The 24,207-nt window shown below is 37.8% G+C and overlaps 1 protein-coding gene across 10 annotated transcripts in view; it reads left to right on the top strand.

The window, feature by feature from the left end:
- The window catches only part of HUWE1 (HECT, UBA and WWE domain containing E3 ubiquitin protein ligase 1), a 162,700-nt gene that overhangs the window by 47,598 nt on the left and 90,895 nt on the right, over positions 1 to 24,207 (top strand). For all 10 annotated transcript variants that reach the window (XM_028092893.2, XM_088028778.1, XM_028092891.2 and 7 more), the window contains 10 exons: positions 15,473 to 15,535; positions 17,629 to 17,706; positions 18,740 to 18,787; positions 18,869 to 18,937; positions 19,543 to 19,642; positions 20,942 to 21,042; positions 21,530 to 21,680; positions 21,816 to 21,943; positions 22,555 to 22,695; positions 22,904 to 23,009. In XM_028092893.2, the coding sequence (XP_027948694.1) occupies positions 15,473 to 15,535; positions 17,629 to 17,706; positions 18,740 to 18,787; positions 18,869 to 18,937; positions 19,543 to 19,642; positions 20,942 to 21,042; positions 21,530 to 21,680; positions 21,816 to 21,943; positions 22,555 to 22,695; positions 22,904 to 23,009 (985 nt within the window). The remainder of the gene's footprint in view (positions 1 to 15,472; positions 15,536 to 17,628; positions 17,707 to 18,739; positions 18,788 to 18,868; positions 18,938 to 19,542; positions 19,643 to 20,941; positions 21,043 to 21,529; positions 21,681 to 21,815; positions 21,944 to 22,554; positions 22,696 to 22,903; positions 23,010 to 24,207) is intronic.

The raw sequence follows: 24,207 nt of genomic DNA, 5'->3' as shown, positions 1-24,207 counted from the left end.
GGTTTTTTTTTTAAGATTTTATTTATTTATTTGAGAGAGAGAGCATATGGGGGGGAGGGTCAGAAGGAGAGGCAGACTCCCTGCTGAGCAGGGAGCCTGATACGGGACTCGATCCTGGGACTCCAGGATCATGACCTGAGCCGAAGGCAGTTGCCTTGCCAACTGAGCCACCCAGGCACCCTAAGTCTGATAAGTTTTTTTTTTAAGATTTTATTTATTTGGGGTGCCTGGGTGGCTCAGTCGGTTAAGCGTCTGCCTTCGGCTCAGGTCATGATCCCAGGGTCGTAGGATCGAGCCCCACATCCAGCTCAGTGGGGAGCCTGCTTCTCCCTCTCCCTCTGTCTGCTGCTCCCCCTGCTTGTGCTCTTTCTCTCTGTCAAATAAATAAAATCTTTAAAAATAAAAAAAAATTTAAGATTTTATTTATTTGAGAGAAAGAGCACAAAGAGGGGAGGGGCAGAGGGAGAGGGTGAAGCAGCTAAGCAGGGAATCTGATGCAGGGCTCAATCCCAAGACCCTGGGATTATGACCTGAGCCTTAGGCAGACGCTTAACCGACTGAGCCGCTCAAGTGCCCTGAGTTTGATAAGTTCTTTATAGATTTTGGATACTAGCCCTTTATCAAATATGTCATTTGTGAATATCTTCTCCCGTTCCATAGGTTGCCTTTTAGTTTTGTTGATTGTTTCCTTTGCTGTGCAAAGCTTTTTATCCCAGTAGTTCTTTTTTGCTTTTGTTTCCCTTGCCTTTGGAGATGTGTCTAACAAGAAGTTGCTGTCGCCGAAGTCAAAGAGGTTGCTGCCTGTATTCTCCTCTAGGATTTTGATGGATTCCTGTCTCATATTTAGGTCTTTCATCCATTTTGAGCCAGTTGGTTTTGTGAAGGTCTAGCACACTGGTTCTCAAAGTTGAGCATGTATCAGAGTAATTTTATTATTGGTCTCCCTCCCCTGTTCACACACCTTTATCTCATTCCCCCTCCCGTTTCTGATTCAGTAGGCCTGGGACAAGGCTGGATAATGTGCATTGTTGTTGGTTGTTTTGTTTTTTTTTTAAGATTTGATTTATTTATTTGAGAGAGAGAGCGAGTGAACACAAGCAGTGGGCAGGGAGAGGGAGAAGCTGACTCCCTGCTGAGCAGGGAGCCCAACGTGGGCCTCAATCCCAGGACCCCGGGATCAGGACCTGAGCCGAAGGCAAACGTTTAACCAACTGAGCCACCCAGGTGCCCCAATAATGTACATTGTTAACAAATTTCTAGGTGATACTAAGGCTGCTGGTCCAGGGACCACACTTTATAAACCACTGGTCTAGTCTATCCTATTATGTAAAGTTACAAAATCTTACTGAATTCTTACAGTTCCATGTCAAAGAACATCAAGCCTTTTTCCTGATGTCTGAATACTTACTCTTTAGCAAATCCCATCTAGTGAGGTGGGTGGTGTCAAATATTGCCTCTGTGGCATGGTTGATAAAATATTTTTTGGGTGTCTGCTTAATTGCTAGAATCATGGTAACACTGCAAGGTAGGTGAGGATAGTGAGATTCAGAAGTTATGTTATTTTTGGGAAAAGCCTTTGGGCTTTTAGCCTCTGATGAAGTGTAAAATGTATTATTTGCTGTTACTGTCTTAGATGTTAGGGGTTGCTATATAGCTTGGTTTTTATTCCAAACCTGGATGTGTCAGTCAGAGATGCAGCTCTTGAATCCACACCCAAACCTTCCAGTTGATACCATTTAAAGAAGTATATGACCAACCTTGTGCTGGATGTAGTATAAAACATGTTCTTCTCTTTATAAAGCTTACATAGTAGTTGAGAAAGCAGATATATGTGCATAATAAAAAGGACAAAGAACTAGTTATTCTGAGTAGTCTTAATAAAAAGCCTAGAATCTCAAACATTCCATAGATTTACCTTGTTGGCTGCAAAAGAACTTTTCTTCATAATAAAAATATGTGCTCAGTATTTTAAAAAATTTAGAAATGTACAGAAGATAATTTATCATGACCATGTGTCTATTCTTAGCATTTTGGTAGATTTTCTTAGTCTTTTATGCATATTTCTTTACATGACTGAACACATGGTCTATATAATTTTATGATTTTAATGTACTAGCATTAGTGTTTTCCCCAGTTAACTTTGCATAATTTTGTAAGAAACGTTTCTTTGTGTTTAGTGTAATGGTAGTATCATAAATGTCATAGTATCACAGACTTTCACGGATCAGGTTTGGTTTGGCACATGGTTTTTTAAGGATTCCAGCTTAGCACACCTCTCTAGTCATTGGTGCTCTATTTTTATCAGATTACAAAAGATGGAAAGATTTTTCTGGTGACACAGATAATAGAAGTATGCTAAAACAATTAGCTGTGACAACAGAAGAAACAAAAGGAACAGTTGTGAAGGTGTACAGCTTTTCAAGCTTATTCTGCCTTGCAGGTTCAGATCCTTGGTTTGATCCTCAGTCTCATCGTTGGTCTCTTCTATGTGGCATCAAATGTTTGTACCCTTTATCCTCATGGTTATCAGCAAATTCCATGTTTCTTCACCAGAAGTCCTGGGAATAGCCAAGAAAATAGAAAATGTAATGAGGAAGTATTTTTCTTATTGGGTATTAAACTTTTTAAATAAAGCTGTAGGAGTTAAAGTAGCATGGTAGTAACAGTGGAATTTAGTTGAACATTTACACAAACAGATCCAACATGTAGGAGTTGAATTTGTAATAAGGACAACATTTCACATTAGCAGAAAAAGGAATTATTCAATAAATAATATAAGAACTGGCTAACTGGGGCAATTAAAGTAGATTCTACCTCATCAGAGTAAAATTAAGATGTATTAAAAAGTTGAGTGTTGAAAGCATGAAGCTAAAAGCATTCAAAGAAAGTATAACTACATGTTCTTACGTTGTTTAGGGTGGGCAGTCATTTGGGGAATGAAACCAAATACCATCAAAGAAGAAATTGATATTAAAATAATGGCTTCATACCTTTTGTGAGTGAATATTTTAAATACTCTGAAGTTATGCCATCATACCATCTCCATTTACAGAACATTTCTCATCGTTTGGGTTATTTTTCAGTATTTTTTCTATTGTAAATAATGCCACAGTGAATATCTTTAATGCATCAATATTTAGTAACATGCTTTTATTAAGTTTTTAATGAATGTTGGACCTTGTAATTTACACATTCTTGTCTCATTTAATCATCAAAAAGATGCTGTAAGCATCATTTTCCCAATTTTATACCTAAGCTCAATTTTGAGATAAAAGTCAAAAAAATTGAGTAGCTTGTTCCAGCTGTTGAAGATGAACATAATAGCCAGCTGCCTGGCTAAATCTTTCCCTTTTCACTGGTTCCTCCTATCTATTATGTACATTTGAAAAAGAACAAGAGAAAGCGAGAATATACCTTTTTTGGGGGGGGGGTCAGTCTAGGTAAAGGCATGTCTGTTTTTGTTGATTTTTTTTTTTCAAAGAACCAAATTTGGTTTACTTGATTATATCTCTATTTTCTGTTTCATTTATCTCTGCTCTAATTTTTGCCATTTCCTTTTTTCTGTTTGCTTTGGGTCTGGTTTGCTCTTTTTTCCTTAGTTCCTTAAGGTAGAAAGTTAGGTTACTGATTTTAGATCTTTCTTTTTTTAAAGGTAGGTAATTAAGCTGTGAATTTCCCTGTAAGCACTGCTTTCAGCGAATCCTATAAGTTTTAGTATGTCATATTTTTATTTTCATTCATCTTGGGGAATTTTTCTAATTTCTGTTGTGATTTCTTCTTTTACCCATTGGTTGTTAGGAGTGTGTTGTTTAATTTTTACATATTTGTGAATTTTCCAGATTTCCTTCTGTTTTGGATTTCTAATTTCTTTCCATTGTCTTGGAGAAGATAACTTTGTATGATTTTATTCTTTTTAAATTTCTTGAAGTTTGTTTTGTGGCCTAACATATGGTCTATCTGGGAGAATGTTTTATACGTACATTAGAAGAATGTGTATTCTGCTGTTGGGTGGATTGTTATGCATATTTATCTGTTAGGTCTAGTTGATTTAATGTTCTTCTATTTCCTTGTTTATCTTTTGTCTAGTTATAAACATTTGCCCTTTGGATTAGATTAACGCTTGAGTAATGAAGAGTTAGTTTGAATTAATACTTAGTTTTAATAGTACATAAAAACTTTGCTCCTATATAGCTCTGTTCCCCCCATTTTGTGTTGTTGCCACAAATTACATCTTTATACATTGTGTGCCCATCAGTATAGATGTATAGTTACTGTTTTATATGGTTGTCTTTTAAATAAAACAGAAAACGAGGGGTTATAAAACTAAAAATATATTAATACTGACTTCTATAATTTACCTGTGTAGCTACATTACTGGTGTTTTTTTATTTCTTCATATGGAGTCAAGTTACTGTCTTTGCCCTTTCATTTCAACCTGAAGGACTCCAGTTAACATTTTTTGAATCGTGTACCAGCAATAAGGTCCCTCAGCTTTTATCTGGGAATTCTTAATTTCGCCTACATTTTTTTTTAAAGACTTTATTTGACAGAGAGAGACACAGAGAGGGGGAACACAAGCAGGGGGAGTGGGAGAGGGAGAAGCAGGCTTCCCGCTGAGCAGGGAGCCTGATGTGGGGCTTGATCCCATGACTCTGGGATCATGACCTGAGCCGAAGGCAGATGCCCCGTCTCCTACATTTTTGAAGGATAATTATGTCAGATCCAGAATTTTTGATTGGCGATTCTTTTCTTCTAGCACTTTGAATATGTCTTCCCACTGTACTCTGACCTCCATGGTTTCTGATGAAAAATCAGCTATTGATCTTATTGTGGATCGCTTGTACATAACAAGTTCTCTTGCTCTTGCTGCTTCAAGATTCCCTTGAAATAGATTTGTAGATCATGTCTTCGGTCAAATTGGAGATGATTTTGGCAATTTCTATAAATCATTTCTCTGTTCCCCTTTCTCCCCTCTTTCTGGGACTCTGATTATGCATATGTTGGTACACTTGATGGAGTGTCCCACATTATCTCTTAGACTTACTTTTAATTTTCCTTCTTTCTACTCTTCAGCTGGGTGATCTCAATTAACCTAGCTTCAGATTTGTTGATTTTTTTCACCTTCCAATATTTACTTGAAAATATACTTGTCTCAGATTTTTTACGAAAGTAATACATGTTTAGTGTTGAAAGTAAGAAAGTACCTAAAATTGTAAAGAAGTAAGTCTTCAGTCACCATCATGTACAAAAAATAACTGATAGCATTGTGTTTCATATGCTGCTTTTCCCTCCACATAACCCATGATATCTTCCCGCAGCATTAAATATTTCTTTGGAAAATGTAATTTTTAAAATAGAACTACCACGTGATCCAGTAATCATATAACTGGGTATTTACCCAAAGAATACAAAAACACAAATTCGAGAGGATATATGCACCATGTTAATTGTAGCATTATTTACAGTAGCCAGACTACAGCACCTGTCCATCGATAGATGAATGGATAAAGAATGGAATAATATTCAGCCATAAAAAGAATGAAATCTTGCCATTTGCATCAACATGGATGGACCTAGAGAGTGTAATGCTAAGCGAAATAAGTCAGAGAAACAAATACCATATGAATTCACTCGTGTGGAATTTAAGGAACAAATGAACAAAGGGGAAAAGACAAACCAAAAACCAAACAGATGATTGCCTGAGGGGAGGTGGAGGAGGTGGGTGAAATAGGTGAAGGGGATTAAGAGTACACTTCTTGATAAGAAGAGAATAATATATGGAATTGTTGAATCACTGTACTGTATACCTGAAAATAATTTAATACTGTATGTTAACTATACTGGAATTAAAATAAAAATGAATAAATGTGTTGACTTAAAGATTTAAAAAATAATAAAGTTAAATTTGCTTTAATACTTTTTAGGAAAAAAGAAAATTAATTTTTAAAGACTAGACCATAGTCTTGGCTTCTAAGCCACCTCCTGGTCCTCCTGAGTTTCCAGAACTGCCCTTCCATGTCTTCTTGGCTACTACCTCCTCCTGTGCTCAGCCTCTTAGTGTTAGAGTGGCTCAGGGCTCCACCCTGGGCTTTCTTATATAATTACTGCCTCAAAAATCTCTGCTGGATATCTAATAGTTGTAATGTGTACAATATCAAACTTCTGACCTCTCCTCCCATTTGTTCCCCTAGGCTTAGCCTATTCCATGTACCTGGCTCCTTTCCTTTCCTGGACAGTGCTAGGTACACTCTTCCTGCAGGACCTCTACACAGTTGTGTTCCCAGTTGTCTCTATGGCTTGCGCCCTCATCTTTAAGTCTTAAGTACCACTATCTCTGTAAGGTCTTCCCTAACATCCTGTTTTAAAATTAGAACATTGTCTACTCCTTGTCACCCTTTTTGCCTTTATTTTTCTTTATAGCACATATTACCATCTGATGTTCTATATATTTAATTACATTAGTTGATTGATTCTTCTCCCTGCTTATATCCTCTGTTGAAACACTCAAAAAGTGAATATTTTCATTTCTGTTACTGTGCTTTACAGAGCTGTATTTTCTATTTGCTTCCTTTTTTATAATCTCTTTGTTGATATTTGATGAAACCATTCTCATGGTTTCCCTTAGTTCTTTGTGTATGATTTCCTTTAGCCCTTTGAGCATATCTAAAATCAGTGATTTAAAAGTCTTTGCCTGTTAAGTCCAATATCTGGATTTAGGAATAGTTTCTATTTTTTTTCAAGCTTTATTGAGATATAATTGATATATAACGTGTAAATTTAAGGTTTACAAGATGTTGATTTGATACACTTAACATATTACAAAGTGATTACCACACTAGGATTATCACCTCACATAGTTATCATTCCTTTTTTGTGGTGAGAACATTTAATATTTACTCTGAGCAACAGATAAGTATATAATACAATATTGTTAACTGTAGTCACCATGTTGTATATTAGATCCCTAGATCTTATCATATAACTGAAAGTTTGTACCCTTTGACCAACATCTTCCTATTTCCCCCAAGCCCTAGCCTCTGGCAACCACCATTCTGTTTCTGTGAGTTCAGCTTTTTTAAATTCCACGTATAAGTGATATGATATAGTAATTGTCTTTCTCTATCTGACCTGACTTATTTCAATTAGAATACCCTCAAGGTCCATCCATGTTGTCAGTAAAGGCTGGAATTCCTTCTTTCTCATGGCTAAATAATACGTGTGTGTGTATCATCTTCTTCATCCATCCATCCATAGATGAACACTTAGTTTGTCACCACATGTTGTCTAGTGTGAATAATGTTGCAGTTAATAGGAAAGGGCAGATATCTCTTTGATGTCCTGATATCATTTCCTTTGGATATATACCCAGAGTTGGGATTGCTGGATCGTATAGTAGTTCTAGTTTTAATTTTTTGAGGATAGCATTTTTCCATAGTAGCTATACCAATTTACATCCCCACCAACAGTGCACAAGGGTCTCCTTTTCTCCAAATCTTAGCCAGTACTTGTTATCTCTTGTCTTTTTGATAATAGTCTAGATCCTAACAGGTATGAGGCAATATCTCATTGTGGTTATGATTTGCATTTCCCTGATGATTAGTGATACTGAACACTTTCATATACCTGTTGGCCATTTATATGTCTTCTTTGGGAAAATGTCTACTTAACTCCTCTGCCCTTTTTTTAAATCATTTTTTGTGTGTCTTACTGAGTTGTAGGAATTCTTTTACTGTTCTCTCACTTCTTTTTGCCATTGTTGCTTGTACTTTTGGTATCCAAAAATACCAAGACCAGTGTCAAGGAGCTTTTACTGTTTTCTTTTAGTAGTTTTACAGTTTCCAGTCTCATGTTGAAGTCTTTAATCCATTTCAAGTTCAATTTTTTGAGTGGTAAAAGAAAGTCCATTTTCATTTTTCTGCATTTTGTTACCCAGTCTTCCCAGCACCATTTATCAAAGAGTCTGCTTTCCCCATTGATTATTCTTGGCTCCCTTTCAAATATTAGTTGACCATACATGTGAGCGTTTATTTCTGGGTTCTTGATTCTGTTCTGTTGGTGTATTTGTCTGTGTTTATGTCAATACCATACTGTTTTTATTACTCTAGCTTTGTAATGTTTGAAATCAGGAAGTGATACCTCTAGCTTTGCTGTTCCTTCTCAGGATTGCGTAAGCTATTTGGGGTCTTTTGTGGTTCCATATAAATTTGAGGATTTTTTTTCCTATTTCTCTGAAAAAAATGCCATTGGAATTTTAAATAGCAATTACATGAATCTGTAGATGGCCCTTGGATTGTATGGACATTTTAACAATATTCTTATGATTCATCAACACAGGATATCTTTCCATTTGTGTCTTTTTTTTTTTTTTTTTTTTTTGAGAGAGAATGAGAGAGAGAGAGCACGAGAGGGAAGAGGGTCAGAGGGAGAAGCAGACTCCCCGCCGAGCAGGGAGCCCGATGTGGGACTCGATCCCGGGACTCCAGGATCGTGACCTGAGCTGAAGGCAGTCACTTAACCAACTGAACCACCCAGGCGCCCCTCCATTTGTGTCTTTAATTTCTTTCATCAGTGTTTTATAGTTTTCAGTGTACAGGTCTTTCACCTTGGTTAAATTTATCTCTAAGTATTTTACTGTTTCTGGTGCTACTATAAATGGGATTGTTTCTTTTTTTAACTTTTTTTGAGAGAGAGCAGGAAGGGTGGGGAGGGGCAGAGGGAGAGGGAGAGAGAGAATCCTAAGCCGGCTACACACCCAGCATGGAGCCGCCCTAGGGCTCAATCTCACAACCCTGAGATCATGACCTGAGCTGAAATTAAGAGCTGGACGTTTAACCAGCGGAGCCACTCAGGCGCCCCAGGATTGTTTTCTTAATTTCTTTTTCATGTAGTTTATTGTTAATGTATAGAAATGTGACTGATTTAGTTCTAACAGTTTTTTGGTGGGGTTTTTAGGGTTTTTTTTTTTTTAGTACATAAGATCATATCATTTGTAAATGAAGACAGTTTTACTTCTTTCTTAAGTGGATGCCTTTTTTTTTTCTTGCCTAATTGTTCTGGCTAGGACTTCCAGTATTATATTGAATAGGAGTATTAAGAGTGGGTACCCTTGTCTTGTTCAGGATCTTAGAGGGAGAGCTTTCGTCTTTTCACCATTTGAGTATGATGTTAGAGATGGACTTGTCACATATGGCCTTTATTAAAACGTTGAGCTGTTTTTCCTTCTATACCTCATTTTTGAGTTTTTATCATGAAAGGGTATTGACTTTTTGTCATGTTTTTTCAGCATCTGTTGACATCATATGATTTTTGTCTTTAACTCTGTTAATGTGGTATATCATATTTATTGGCTTGTATATGTTGAACAATGATTGCATCCCAAGGATTAATCCCACTTGTTAATTGTGTATGATCATTTTATTTTTTTTTAAAGATTTTATTTATTTATTTGAGAGAGAATGAGAGATAGCACGAGAGGGAAGAGGGTCAGAGGGAGAAGCAGACTCCCTGCTGAGCAGGGAGCCCGATGCAGGACTCGATCCCGGGACTCCAGGATCATGACCTGAGCCGAAGGCAGTCGCTTAACCAACTGAGCCACCCAGGCGCCCTGTGTATGATCATTTTAATGTGCTGTTTCAGTTTGGTTTGCTAGTATTTTGATGATAGTTTTTGCATCTTCATTTATCAGGGACGATGGCCTGTAGTTTTCTTGTGGTGTCCTTATCTGGCTTTGCTATCAGGGTAATTTTGGCCTCTTAATATGTTGAGTTTGGAAGTCTGGCCTCTTCAACTTTTTGGTAAGAATTTGAGAAGGATTGGTGTTAATTCTTTAAATGTTTGGTGAATGTGCCAGGAAAACCATTTGGTCCTATGCATATTTTCCTGTATTGGGTATGTTTTGATTACTGATTTAATCTTCTTACTCATTATTGGTCTGTTCAGATTTTCTATTTCTTCATTATCCACTATTGATATTGTAGGAATTTATCCAATTCTTCTATGTCATCCAATATGTTGGCAATTTGTTCATATGTAGTTTCCTTTTTATTATTTTTTTTAATTTAAATTCCACTATAGTTAACATACAGTGTTATATTAGTTTTAGGAATGCAGTATAGTGATTCAACAATTCTTTACATTACTCAGTGCTCATCATAAGTGTATTCTTAAACCCCACCACCCATTTCACCCATCTCCCTCCCCACCTCCCCATCAGTAACCATCAGTTTGTTCTCTATACTGAAGAGTCTGTTTCTTGGTTTGTCTCTCTCTCCTTTTTTTCTTTGTTTTGTTTCTTAAATTCCACGTATAAGTGAAATCACAGGTAGTCTCTTAATCCTTTATATCTCTGTGATGTCATTTGTAATGTCTCCTCATTTCTAGCTAAAATTTCATCTATTTAGTTCATCTTTTCCAAAAAACCCACTTTTACTTCTATTGAGCTTTTCTATTTTTTTTTTTTTTGGTCTCTATTTCATTTATTTCTGCTGTGATCCTTGTTATTTCCTTCCTTCTACTAATTTTGGGATTAGTTTGTTCTTTTGTATCCTTGAGTTATAAAGTTAGGTTTTGTATTTGAGATTTCTTTTTTTTTTTTTTAAGATTTTATTTATTTATTTGACACAGAGAGAGGGAGATAGAGCACAAGTGGGGGAGCGGCAGGCAGGCAGGCAGAGGGAGAGGGAGAAGCAGGCTCTCCGCTGAGCAAGGAGCCCGATGTGGGACTCGATCCCAGGACCCTGGGATCATGACCTGAGCCGAAGGCAACCGCTTAACCGACTGAGCCACCCAGGCGCCCCGAGATCTTTCTTGTTTCTTACCATAGTCATTTATCCCTATAAACTTCTCAGAACTACTTTTGGTACATCCCATAAGTTTTGATATGTTGTGTTTCCATTGTCTTTTGTCCTGATATTTTTAAATTTCCCTTTTGATTTCTTTTTTTTTTTTTGATTCATTGGTTCTTCAGGAGTGTATTGTTTAGTTTCCACATATTGTGAATTTTCCAGTTTTCCTCCTATTATTGATTTCTAGTTTTATACCATTGTGGTTAGGAAAGATACTTGGTATAATTTCAGTCTCTTAAATTTGCTAAGACTTGTTTTGTAACTTACTATGTAATCTAGGCGGGAGAATGTTTTATGTACATTTGAGAAGGGTGTGTATTCTGTTCAGTGAAATGATCTGTATATTCCTGGTAGGTTGCCATTTGCAACAATATGGATGGAGCTAGAAAGTATGCTAAGCAAAATAAGTCAGAGAAAGACAAGTACCATATGATTTCACTTATGTGGAATTTAAGAAACAAAACAAAGGGAAAAGATAGGCAAACCAAGAAATACACTCTTATCTATAGAGAACAAACTGATGTTACCAGGGGGGAGGTAATGGGGGGATGGGTTAAATAGGTGATGGGGATTAAGGAGTACACTTGTGATGAGCACCGGGTGTTCAGTGGAAGTGTTGAATCACTATATTGTACACCTGAAACTAATATCACACTGTATATTAACTGGAATTTAAATAAAAACTTTAAAAAGTATAGTTTAAATTCAGAATTTCCTTATATTCTGTCGGGACAATCTATCCATTGTTGAAAGTAGGATGTTGACATCCCCTATCATTATGTATTGTTATCTGTTTCTCCCTTCAGATCTGTTAGTATTTGCTTTTAATGTATTTAGGTGCTCCAGTATTGTGTGCATATAATTTACAATTGTTATGGATTAACTCCTTTATCATTATATAATGACCTTCTTTGTCTCTTGTTACACGTTTTGAGTAAGAGTGTATTTTGTCTGATACTAGTATAGCTACCCATGCTCTCCTTTCATTTCTATTGCATAGAATATCTTTTTCCATCCCTTCACTTTGAGTCTACATGTGTCCTTAAAGCTGAAGTGAGTCCATGTAAGCTCCTGGGTCTTGTTTGTTTGTTTAAATTTTATTTAAATTCAATTAATTAACATATAATGTATTTGTTTCTGGGGTACAGGTCTGTAATTCATCAGTCTCATATAGTACCCAGTGTAATTACAACACATACCCTCCCCAATGTCCCACCACCCAGTTACCCCATCCCTCCACCTGCCTCCCCTCTAGCAACCCTCTGTTTCCTATGATTAAGAGTCTTATGGTTTGTCTCCTTCTCTGGTTTTGTCATTTCATTTTTTCCTTTCTTCCCCTGTAATCCTCTGCCTTGTTTCTTAAATTCCATGTATCAGTGAGATCATATGATAATTGTCTTTCTCTGATTTACTTATTTCACTTAGCATAATACCCCCTAGTTCTATCCATGTTGTTGCAAATGGTAATATTTCATTTTTTGATGGCTGCATAATATTCCATTGTGTATATATATATTTATATACCACATCTTCTTTATCCATTCATCTGTCAATGGACATCTGGGCTCTTTCCATAGTTTGGCTATTATGGGCATTGCTGCTATACATTGGGGTGCAGGTACCCTTTCGGATCACTACATTTGTATCTTTGGGGTAAATACCCAGTAGTGCAATTGTTGGGTCATAGGGTAGCTCTATTTTAAACTTTTTGAGGAACCTCCATACTGTTTTCTAGAGTGGCTGCACCAGCTTGCATTCCCACCAACAGTGTAGGAGGGTTCCCCTTTCTCCACATCCTCACCAACATTGTTTCCTGATGCGTTAATTTTAGCCATTCTGGCTGGTATGAGGGTGGTATTTCATCTGTGGTTTTGATTTGGATTTCCCTGGTGCCAAGTGATGTTGAGCAGTTTTTCATGTGTCTTTTGGCCATTTGGATGTCCTTGGAGAAATGTCTGTTCATGTCTTCTGCCCATTTCTTAATTGGGTCTTGTTTTCTAATCTATCCAGCCACTCCATGCCTTTTAATTGGAAAATCAATACGTCTACATTTAGAGTAATTATTGATAGGCGAGGACTTAGTGATGCCATCTTATTGTTTTATGGCAGTTTTATATTTTCCTTGTCCTTTCTTCCTCTCTCCCTGCCTTCCTTTGTGAATTGATGGTTTTCCATAGTAGTATGCTTTGATTCCTTTCTGTTTATCTTTTTTGTATCTAATCTACGTTTTTGCTTTGTGGTTACCATGAGCCTACATAAAATATCTTACAGCGAAGTCTTTTTTAAGCTGATAACAACTTTGATCACACACAAATACTCTACCCTTTTACTCCCCCCAACCTCATTTTATGTTTTTAATGTTCAGTTTACCTCTTTTTAAATTGTATATTCATTAACAAATTATTTTAGCTCTTACCATTTTTACTGTATTTGTCCTTTGAACTTTATCATCCATGGGTGATTGCTTTTTTTGTTTGTTTTTACCAACCCTTGTATCGAGGGCTGACTTTCAATAGATCACAGTGAGGGTGCTGCTCTGCTGTGTACAAAACCCTGACCCAGAAGCAGGTCGTCTACAAATGGTTTAGCACCAGGTTCCCCACGAACGTGCATTGCGTGACAGGTGAGAGGTCGGCCCCCTTTCCGGCCGCACCCCATTTCCCGGGACAAGGGGCTCTGAGCACTGGACCCTGGTCCTGACACGCAGCAGGGAACGGTGGGGGACCGGCTATCTGAGGCCATCTGAGGCCCCGTGGCACTGCTATGTCGTTCTGCCTGGGTGGGATTCTGATTTAGGGGGTGTTCAGTCATAATCCCACAGATGGTAGCTTTGCCCATGGGTGACTCTTGAAGACCATGTTCTCCTGGGGCTCCTCAGAGTGGCTGTAGCTGGTTCACATAGGCCACTGCAGGTTCTGTAGCTGAGACCAGTACGCAGGTCTATTACCCAATACGCAGGTGGGTGAGACTACCCCCCCCCCCCATCCTTTGGCTTATGGGGCTAGGTTCCCCAACTCCAACAAAGGCACTTTTGTCCATGGATGGATGCCAAATTGTTGCATAGGGGCAGTGAGATATGTCTTATTTGGCGATGATGCTGACATCACTGCTCATGCTCATGTTGCTGTAATTTTTTTTTCCTTTGTGTGTTTCATAGTGTCTTGTTTCTTTGTATACCTCATAGTTTTTTTTCTTGAATAATGGACATTTTTAATATTATAATGTGGCAGCTCTGGAAATCAAATTCTCACTCTTCCCCAGGGTTTATTGTTATGGTTTGTTGTTGTTTCTTTATTTTACTTTTTTTTAAGTTTGTACCTTTTAAAGATTTTATTTGACAGAGAGCACAAGCAGGGAGAGTGGCAGGCAGAGGGAGGAGGAGAAGCAGGCTCCCCAAAGAGCAAGGGAAGCCCGATGTGGGACTCGATCCCAGGACCCTGGGATCATGACCTGAGCCGAAGACAGTCGCTTAACCAACTGAGCCACCCAGGCGCCCAGTTGTTGTTTCTTTAGACTTTTCTGAACTGATTTCATAATTATGTGATCATTAATGCTCTTAGCTTAGTGGTTGGCTAGTGATTTCCTTTAAACTCCTAAACAAGAAAATACATACTCCCCCAGTCTTTGCAGGCAGGTTTTGTGTGTATGTTCAGTGGCAATACTCATATCTTCACTACTCAACCAGGATGTTTACAACTATGCCTTAGCCTTCACTTGTGACTTGCACAGAGCCTGATGATCACCCAGGCGTGTGGAACTTGGGGCCTTCTCGGGTCTTTTCTGAGAATGTGTTTAACCTTGGGCATACTTGTGGCCTTCTAGATTTCCCAGGAGTCTGTGGAACTTTTCCAAGCCCTTATTCTCCAAAGCATCTCACTCCCCAGCCATTTCCCCCCAAACTTTCCAGTTTGTCTATTGTTTTGCCCTTGTCCCAGGAAGCAGGGATTAATGCATTTGCTTTTTAATGTTTTCAGCAAACGTTCACCCCACCCTTGGGAGCATTCCGAATCAGGCAAAAATGATTCAAACACTGTTGAAAATGCAAGTGAGTTTATTAAGTAAGAATATATGGCTGGAGGTTTGGATTCGGAGGCCAGTAATAGTGCACAATTTAGTCATTTTCCCCCATTACCTTAGGGGCTAGTACTTGATGAGTGTTTAGACTTTGTGATGGCAGAATATAGTAGGAGTAGGCAATATAGAGTCTTCTGCTTTGCAACTTGGTTCATATCAAAAAGGAACTGTAGAGCATGTGATTCCTCACTGTAGTGAGGAAGGTGAACAGGCTGAGAGCATGGAAAGCATAATATAGTACTGAAGGCCTGATGGGATAAGACTGACCTGTCAGCACGTATGACTGAAGGCATGTATAATTGCTTATAGTTGCTTATGTTCTTCCCAGTAGCATCCTCACAAAACAGTGAAATTGATTTCATTGGAGAAATCGCCTTTAGGCAGACCTTGAGTCTTAAGTCCTTGCTTCTGTTTGCTTCCTCTCCTTGTTGGACTTTCACAGTGGATGTCTTCTCAATGTCAACACTGTATTCCAAGGAGCCACATACTCTTAAATATTTTATACACAGGGCTACTTCAAGCACTATTTTAACACTGCCTTTTTCCTTTTTTAGAGCTGGGGTGGAAAGGAGAATGGCTTTGGACTTGCAGAATGTTGCAGAGACTTGCATATGATGGTAAGTAACTCTGGGATATGGGTATCTCTTGGCAGAGCTATGTGTGGTCTCTTTTTGAGCCTTACTTTACAATGAATATATGGTATATTAAGTTGCCACTTCACATCAGGACCTTTGAGGAACCTGAGATCAATTGAGACAGCACATCTTGTCTAGAAATGCTTGGGCCCTCAATGTGCTGACAGTAGGAACAATCTCAGAAACACAGTATATGTTCATATCCAGCTCTTGAGTAGGAAGCTGTATTTGGTGCATCCGTTTGAAAGTGTTGAAAAATCCCAGAAAGGGTATTTGCTTGTATTCTCTCACTGAAACTATTGGAATTCTGGGCAGTATGGTATGGTTTTTAAGAATGGATGCTTGGGGAACAGTCCTGCCATGAAGGTTATTGAGAACTTAAAATGTTCTGTGTGTTTTCCATGTTTACTCCTCATGCCCTGTCCTGTTCATACCTTTCATCCATGCTTAGGTTAGAAGGTTAAGCCATCCTCCCTTCTGCTTTGATACGTTGTTTTGGAACCACAAGGTACAGTTGGATTTGTTAAAAAACAATTCTGTGCCAAGAAGCAACATATTTTCCAGCAGATGTTGCTCTCTTTTGTCAGTTTGTCGTGTATAGAACAAATAACTGTGATGAAATTTAGTGAATTTAGCAAGCCTTTTTTCCCCTGGGAGAATGGTTCTTTTTCTGGTCAAAGAAAACTACAAATTAAAACAAATTACTTTCAGGCTCCTGGGTGGCTCAGTCGTTAAGCGTCTGCCTTCGGCTCAGGTCATGATTCCAGAGTCCTGGGATCAAGTCCCACATCGGGCTCCCTGCTCAGCGGGAAGCCTGCTTCTCCCTCTCCCACTCCCCCTGCTTGTGTTCCTGCTCTCACTGTCTCTCTCTGTCAAATAAATAAATAAAATCTTTAAAAAAAATAAAAATAAAACAAATTACTTTCCCCCCTTAGTTGGTATACGTTCTTTAGTGTGCGTTATGTGAATGAATATTGGGTAATACGGGCGGTAAGTATTATCTCTTTAATAAAGCTACATAAATCTTAAAGAGTATTCAGTTTGGAATTCTAATTATGAGAAAATGACTTTCATCTTAAAGTTGGTTAATTCTGAGCCTCCTTTTGTATATCAAGCTTGTTCTTTACCCCTTGTCAAAACAGTATGATACACTCTACTAAGTTTGTACGCTGTCTTGGGCCCAGTCTGTGTTAAGAAATCGCACATCCTTTTATTTATTGATATTTGGTATATCAGTGAGACTTTGAAAAATATGTGTACTTTAAAAGGAAGTAATACATATGCATGTTTTTAAAAATACATATGCATGCAATTTCAAAATTGTATACAATAATCAATTTTTTAAATGCATGTATTATGTAAATATAATTAATAACTTTATTATATTCAGTAATTCTCCATTCTCAGAAGCAACCATGCTATTGGTTTCTTTTAAGGATTCATTCTAATGGGCATGCTGTTGTCATCTTAATTTTGTCTTTGCTTTTCTAGAGTTAAAGAGGATTCGTTGTCAGGGTCTGGTTCATATTGACTTGGTATTTACCTGTGCAGAAAAGCATTTTGATACCATGGGAAGTGGTGTAGAATGGTATGAAAGGGAGTATTTGAAGAATTAAGAAGGTACACTAATGAAGCATAGTTTGAATAAAATATTTCAAAAGGTGATGGTATACACTAAAGTTTCCATAAGAATGTTCTTTTCTATTCCCAAGTTAGTACCTAGACCCTTGTATTTGTTCTCCGTCCTTTCTTGGATTCTTATTCATTATTGCTTGGCAGACTTGCCTCTCTTTTTCCTCTTGAAAATAGCTACAGTCAGAATTGATCTCTTGAAAGAAAGAGCAACTGATAACTTAATAAGAAATGTGAAGGCTTTTGGAGCTCTGGGCTCCATCCTCCTGATTTTGTGTTGTTATAGGACATCTGAGCTCTGCTAAGACGAGGGGTGAAGGCACTATAGCTGCTGACTACACTGCTCATTCTGCTGCTACAATGAGTTGGACAAATGGTTAGGACTTTGAAGGAAGATTTGGGGAGAAGATGGTATCTGATTATTTCATGTGCTTTATACACAGAAATACCCACCCAGTGCAACTACACTACACTTTGAATTCTATGCAGACCCTGGGGCCGAGGTCAAAATCGAGAAAAGGGTGAGTCTCATTCAGACTTGTTCTGATAGAGTCTGTGATGGACTTCTAGGACGACTCAGTTAAATGAGAGGATGGTTTTGAGCTGCATTGCTGCCCTCCCAAGTTAAATATATCTAGCAGCTTCTCAGGAATAACTCTTCATAGTTTGGATCTTATATTGGAGCTACTGAAAGACAGGACTCCCCTATGAGGCATTGCCATGTCTTGTGCATTTTTCTCTGTCTCAGTTGAGAATTCCAACATTCAGTTTAATAGTCTGGATAGTGATCACTCAGTTTTCTCTATTAGCCAGTTTGTAAGAAGTCTATATATTGCTTACAGGGTCCTGCTTTAATTATCTAGTCATTCCATATTCTTTGAGGAGACACTAAAATTCAGTTTTGTTCATAAGCTTTAGTGAATAAGATTTTTTCCCTACCTATAGCATAATAATCTTTCTAGATTATGGCTCCTTGAAAACAGCTATAGTACATGTCTAGAGTGGAAACCATTTTCATGGATTTGGTCTTTGCTGTGAATGCAGAGGCTGTGGGAATTAAGTTAGTTAGGCTTAAAAAGGGATAAGGAAGAGAAAGACAAATACAGAGAACAAACTGGTGGTTGCTGGAGTGGAGGTGGGTAGAGGGGTGGGTGAAATAAAGGGGATTAAAAGTACATTTACCGTGATGAGCACTGAGTAATGGGTGGCAGTGCTGAATCACTATACTGTATACTTGAAACAAATATAACAGTGTATATTAATTATACTTCAGTTAAAAATAACAAAACTTGTAAAAAGGATAAAGAATATTAAATGTGTCTGACTATGTGCATTATATTTTGATACTATTGTCTTCAAAGCTTTCTTGAAAATAGCCTATATATAAAATGGGTATTTTGGGGGACTCTGAAGTTACCTTGGTTTTAAGAGCATTCAGTTAGGCTTCAACCTAGGGTGACATCTTGGTTTTCAGACAGCTCTCTTTTAGTCTTATGGAAAGGGAAGCTAAGGTATTAACAGTGACTTCTAACAACTCTATCTTTTTAATTTCAGACGAGTAGTAACACACTACATTATATTCACATAGAGCAACTTGACAAGGTAAGAGGAATATTTGACTGTTGGCTAGTTTCCTAACATTCAGTTTACTTTTTGTTCCTAACCAATTTTTTTCTGATGTAGATTTCAGAAAGCCCTTCTGAAATCATGGAATCTCTTACCAAAATGTACAGCATTCCTAAGGATAAGCAGGTATGATAGGTCCTAATATTTATCTAAAGGGTGTGGTTGTTATCCATGTAGATTAGTGATACTTGCTGGGCTGGGAGACAGCATATCAGAAGGAAAGGAGTCAGATCATGGGTAAAGTAGCCTCTGTGAGCCTTCATTTCCTCATCTTTTATGAGGCCAACACCTACTAACTTTCTAGGTAGGTTCTTAGGAGAGATTGAGGAAGACTTAAGCTGCTTTACTCATGCAAATCTAGTGTTAGTATCTCAACACTTTACAGACGAAAGGAGAAAACATTTAGGTCTGGTTTTTTTTTCATTGTTACAGTGATAAAATATTTGATTTGATTAATAACAATCAGAACTTGTGCCAAATGTCTTAAGCTTGTTGCCTATCAGTATAGTGATAGTTCTTGGCTTATGGTGGGATATTGGGATTCTCTGAGCCTGTGTTTTGTGGCTCTCATTTTGTCAGATAACCTCAGAGTAGAACTGTTCTGTTTGACACCTTAACAAATAGCAACAGTAAACCATTTTACCAAATATCCCACTAGGTAAGATTTAGCCCTCAGAAAGTACATTCACCGTTTTCATTGGTTTCCTAATTTAGGTCTTGTATTCCTACAGATGCTGTTATTTACACACATACGGCTGGCCCATGGCTTTTCTAATCACAGGAAACGATTGCAAGCTGTTCAAGCCAGGCTGCATGCAATATCTATATTAGGTAAGAGAATAACACTACAATTAACAGGCCCTGATTAGGCAATTTAGACATGATTTCCTTTGCGCTTCATCTGTGTCTTTGTTCCTGTGAGGCTTATTGTAGTTATCTAGGTGGCAAGTTAAATTGTAAAATTATGCCTACATTTCTAATGTTCACTGTATTCATCATTCTTGAGCTCCTTAATGTTGTATTAGAAAACAGTGTAATACTTACAGACCTATATCACTTGGGTTTAGTCTTGATTTTGGCCCTTTTTCTTTTAGATGGATGTTCAGGTAGTCCTCTCTCCTGGCCCCTATTCTTCCTCTTGCCATTTCATCTTCCTCTTCTGTCCCATCAGTAGTATATTTCGAAGTTAATTTTCAAGGTATTCATTAAGTCAATACTGTGCATTTTACTTTAGGGTAATAGAAAGGACACTGGTTTTGGAATCAGTCCTGGGCTCTCATCCGGATTCTGCAGATGATTAGCTACATGTTTATGCTTTTGGCCTGTTTCTTCATTTAATATTGGGACTGCACTTACCTTATAGGCTGATACAAGGGTTAAATGAAAACCTGTAAAGCACCTAGCACAAGCTAGGCACATAGAAGGTATAAAATGGTAGCTGCTGTTAATATTACCAGCTTTAGTTACGTTATTACTTGTTTGTCTCCTCTTTTAAACTGAGTTCCTTGAAGTGAAATTCATAACTCTTCTTTTTGTACTCACACCTAGCATAACTTCTGGGGCGTTAGTGGATACATGTTTGTTAAACTAAATGAATGTGCTCAAATCCCTTAGTTTGTACTTCAGGAGACTGTGTCTGCTATTACCTCTGTGTGGGATACATTGAAAGTGGATTACACTCATTCTCACCTTTTACTCCACAGTGTCATATGGTTCTGACTTAGTCTGCAGTAGTCCAAATTCTGTTCTTTACAGCCTGTATAAGTGTTTCCAGTGAAAAACAGAAGCAGCACATGAAGAGACGAAAATGCAAGTCTATATCCAAGGCATAATAGTTATTATATCAAGTAGTGATATTATAAAAAATTAACTCTTCACTTTCTCTTCATACTTCCATTCCCAAAAATCCTTGCTCATGACAACCAGTACTAATAGAAGAGTCTGTAGTTTGGAGAATATTTAGGGCTTACCACCATATTTGATCAGTCTTCTAGAATTCAGTGATTCTGCCCTCCAATGCTGGTTGGAAGGGAATCTTTTCCCAGAACCAGTAGGTGCCAAAAGGTTTGTCATTAGGCAGTGGCTTGACCACTGCCTTCTTGCCTAAAGTGTTTATTTCTCCTTTTGCAGTGTATTCCAATGCCTTGCAGGAGTCAGCAAACAGTATCTTGTATAATGGGTTGATAGAGGAATTGGTAGATGTCCTTCAGATAACAGATAAGCAGCTTATGGTAAGTATTAACATTCTCCTGTGTATGTCAGGCTCATGTATATTTATTTTCCTTTTGGTTTTTCCCAGGGGTTTAGAATGAACCCCAAGACGGAAGCTTAGCTCTTTTACTTCTTCCTCCTTTGGATATTTAGCTGCAGAGTTAAGTGCTGGATTTTCAATGTTATTCTCAACAGACCTCTACCCCAAACCATTATCAGTAGAATGACTTTAATTTTGAGTTCTGGGTATTAGCAACTTTGTTCAATCATCTACCTTTTTTTTTTTAGATTTATTTTTTTTATTTAGAGAGAGTGAGGGGGGGGAGGTGCAGAGGGAGAGGATCTCAAGCAGACTCTGTACTGAGCACGGGGCTCAGTCTCATGACCCTGAGATCATGACCTGAGCGGAAATCAAGATTTGGACACTTAACTGACTGAGCCACCCAGGTGCCCCCAGTCATCTACTACTTATTTAATACATCACGTGTTTACCTTCCATTTTCATAGGAGATTAAAGCTGCTTCTTTACGAACATTAACATCAATTGTCCACTTGGAGAGAACTCCCAAACTCAGCAGTATTATTGACTGTACTGGAACTGCCTCTTACCATGGATTTTTGCCGGTACTTGTGCGGAACTGTATCCAGGCCATGATTGGTAAGTTTTGATGATTGTTACTTTAGGTAGCAAGAACTTCACCCTTGCTTTTGTCAGTCTTTGTTTAACATCTTTCCATCTTAACATTAAATTCTGAGCTTACTTTTTTTCTCTCTCTCCCAACCTCCCACATAGATCCTTCCATGGATCCATACCCTCACCAGTTTGCCACTGCTCTCTTTTCTTTTTTATACCATCTGGCCAGCTATGATGCTGGTGGTGAAGCCTTGGTCTCCTGTGGAATGATGGAAGCCTTATTGAAGGTGCTCTGCTTTTTTTTTTTTTTTAAATACATTTGTGGGGAAATCAACTAAGAGCAGGGTGTAGAGTTACAGGTTTGGAATGGTTAATAGTGAGAGCAGATAGCATAAGAAGTTTACCCAGAAAATGTTATTCTTAATTTTTCTAGTTTGGCATTCTAGTTATCTGTCTCATTAACAACTTTTAAGTGCAGCTATCTCCATTAATAAGAATTGATCAGTCTAGCATGGTCTGAGAGTCAGGAGGCTCCAGGTACTAGTCATGACTAACCATATCTTATCATGACCTTAGGCTGTTACCCTAAAGAAAAAATATGTAAAGGTACTTTGTAAATTGTGCTATTAAGGTAATTGACTTTACTTTGTGCTTGGCACTGGACACACCAGCTTTTTTCTCCCTGAATATTTTATTTAATCCTGAAAAGTAATTTTATGTCCCCATTATCTTAGGAGGTTGAGTCCCGGAAGTAATAGAGCTATCATTTGACAAACACGTTTCTTTTCTCCCACACTGTACTTGCCTCCTTGAGACCCTAGACTGCATGTTTCCAAAAGAATTATTCACAGTTTTATATCTTTTCATTTGATTGGCTCTTTTTTTCTCTCCTCAATAGGTCATAAAGTTTCTTGGTGATGAACAGGACCAGATAACATTTGTCACCAGAGCCGTCAGAGTGGTTGACCTCATCACCAACCTGGACATGGCAGCTTTTCAATCCCATAGTGGACTTTCTATCTTCATTTATAGACTTGAGGTATTATTATACAGGGAGCACTTTGCGTAGACATACCCAGTAAGACCTGAGCCTAGGAAGTATCCTAATAACCCTAAAGAGCCATCTTAGCCCTTTTCTGTTTTTAGAAACCAGTTTTATAATCTGCCTGTGACATTCTTTCATTATAATTATTTTTAACTCCTGGTATATATGTAGGATTTTCTTACTACTTTTCCCTTGATTGTAGCATGAAGTAGATTTGTGTCGAAAAGAATGTCCATTTGTGATCAAGCCAAAGATCCAGAGACCCAGTACTGCACAAGAAGGAGAAGAAATGGAAACTGATATGGATGGTAATTAACAGTTACTAAGTCAGAATTTTCATTTTCAGTAAGAATTTTCATTCTTCCTCCTCATAAATTCCAAAGTGCACAAGTGACTTAAGTGTGTATTTTCAGCAACAGAACAGTGTTCTTCTACGTAAATGATTTGTATATTGTTTTTCATGAGGATAATTATAAAAGGAGGAGGCACAAGTTTGTTGGGAATAGTGATGGAAGGTGAAGCAGATAGTAGAGCTGCAGTAGAGCCCCCCCAGTCACTATGGGATGTTAATCTGTTTTATTTCAAAACTTAATAGCTGTTTTCTAAGTATTGGTTCATTATCTTCTTATTCCCACTAAAATGTAAGCTCCATGAGATCAGGATACTGTTTTATTCACTGCTCTTTCTTCAACAGTGCCTGATAATATTGTAGGTATTTAGATATGTGTTTGGGAAAGATAAGGAGAATGTAGACTCATTAGGGACCTTATGAAACTATCAAACTATTTTGAGAAGGAAGAGGAGAGGTGAAGAAGTTGAATAGGCAACATGTTTTAAATCATGAAGTCAAAAAGCTAGGCAACCAGATATTCTTAATCTTTGGGTGCATCATCATGTGTGTTTTTTTTTTTAATCTCCCTGCCCCCCATGCATAGTTCATGATAATAGTAATAAAGAAAAAATTCCCCAAAACAGCTTTCTTAGAATTTAAATTCTTATCTTGCTGACCTAGGATGTCATTACATGAATCTGTTTCATGCTTATGATAAAGGTACTAAAATTTATAATGCTTTCATTCTTGATACTCAATACCCATAGGAAGCTGTTCCTTTTTCTCTGTTTTTTTTTCTGAACACAGTTATTTACATGCATTGCTGTCCCTAGAAACTCCTTTACCCAATTTCTATCTCTGGTTTATTGTGGGCAAGCTGGCATTTGAGTTAATGGGTGAGATCCCAGAGTGTTGATTAAAATGTGACATCTAAATAGAAGACTGTTTAAAAGCCACACTGTTTGGGCGCCTGGGTGGCTCAGTTGGTTGAGCGACTGCCTTCGGCTCAGGTCATGATCCTGGAGTCCCGGGATCGAGTCCCACATCGGGCTCCCTGCTCAGCAGGGAGTCTGCTTCTCCCTCTGACCCTCTTCCCTCTCGTGCTATCTCTCATTCTCTCTCTCTCAAATAAATCTTTAAAAAAAAAAAAACCACACTGTTTATTATAAATCAGG

The sequence above is a fragment of the Eumetopias jubatus genome, unplaced genomic scaffold, assembly GCF_037043125.1.
Source record: "Eumetopias jubatus isolate StellerSeaLion01/CBP00866 unplaced genomic scaffold, mEumJub1_p1.0 scaffold_11, whole genome shotgun sequence".
NCBI classification, from domain to species: Eukaryota; Metazoa; Chordata; class Mammalia; order Carnivora; family Otariidae; genus Eumetopias; species Eumetopias jubatus.
The sequence above is the reverse complement of the archived record's forward strand: the minus strand, read 5'-3'. Positions and strand labels throughout refer to the sequence as shown.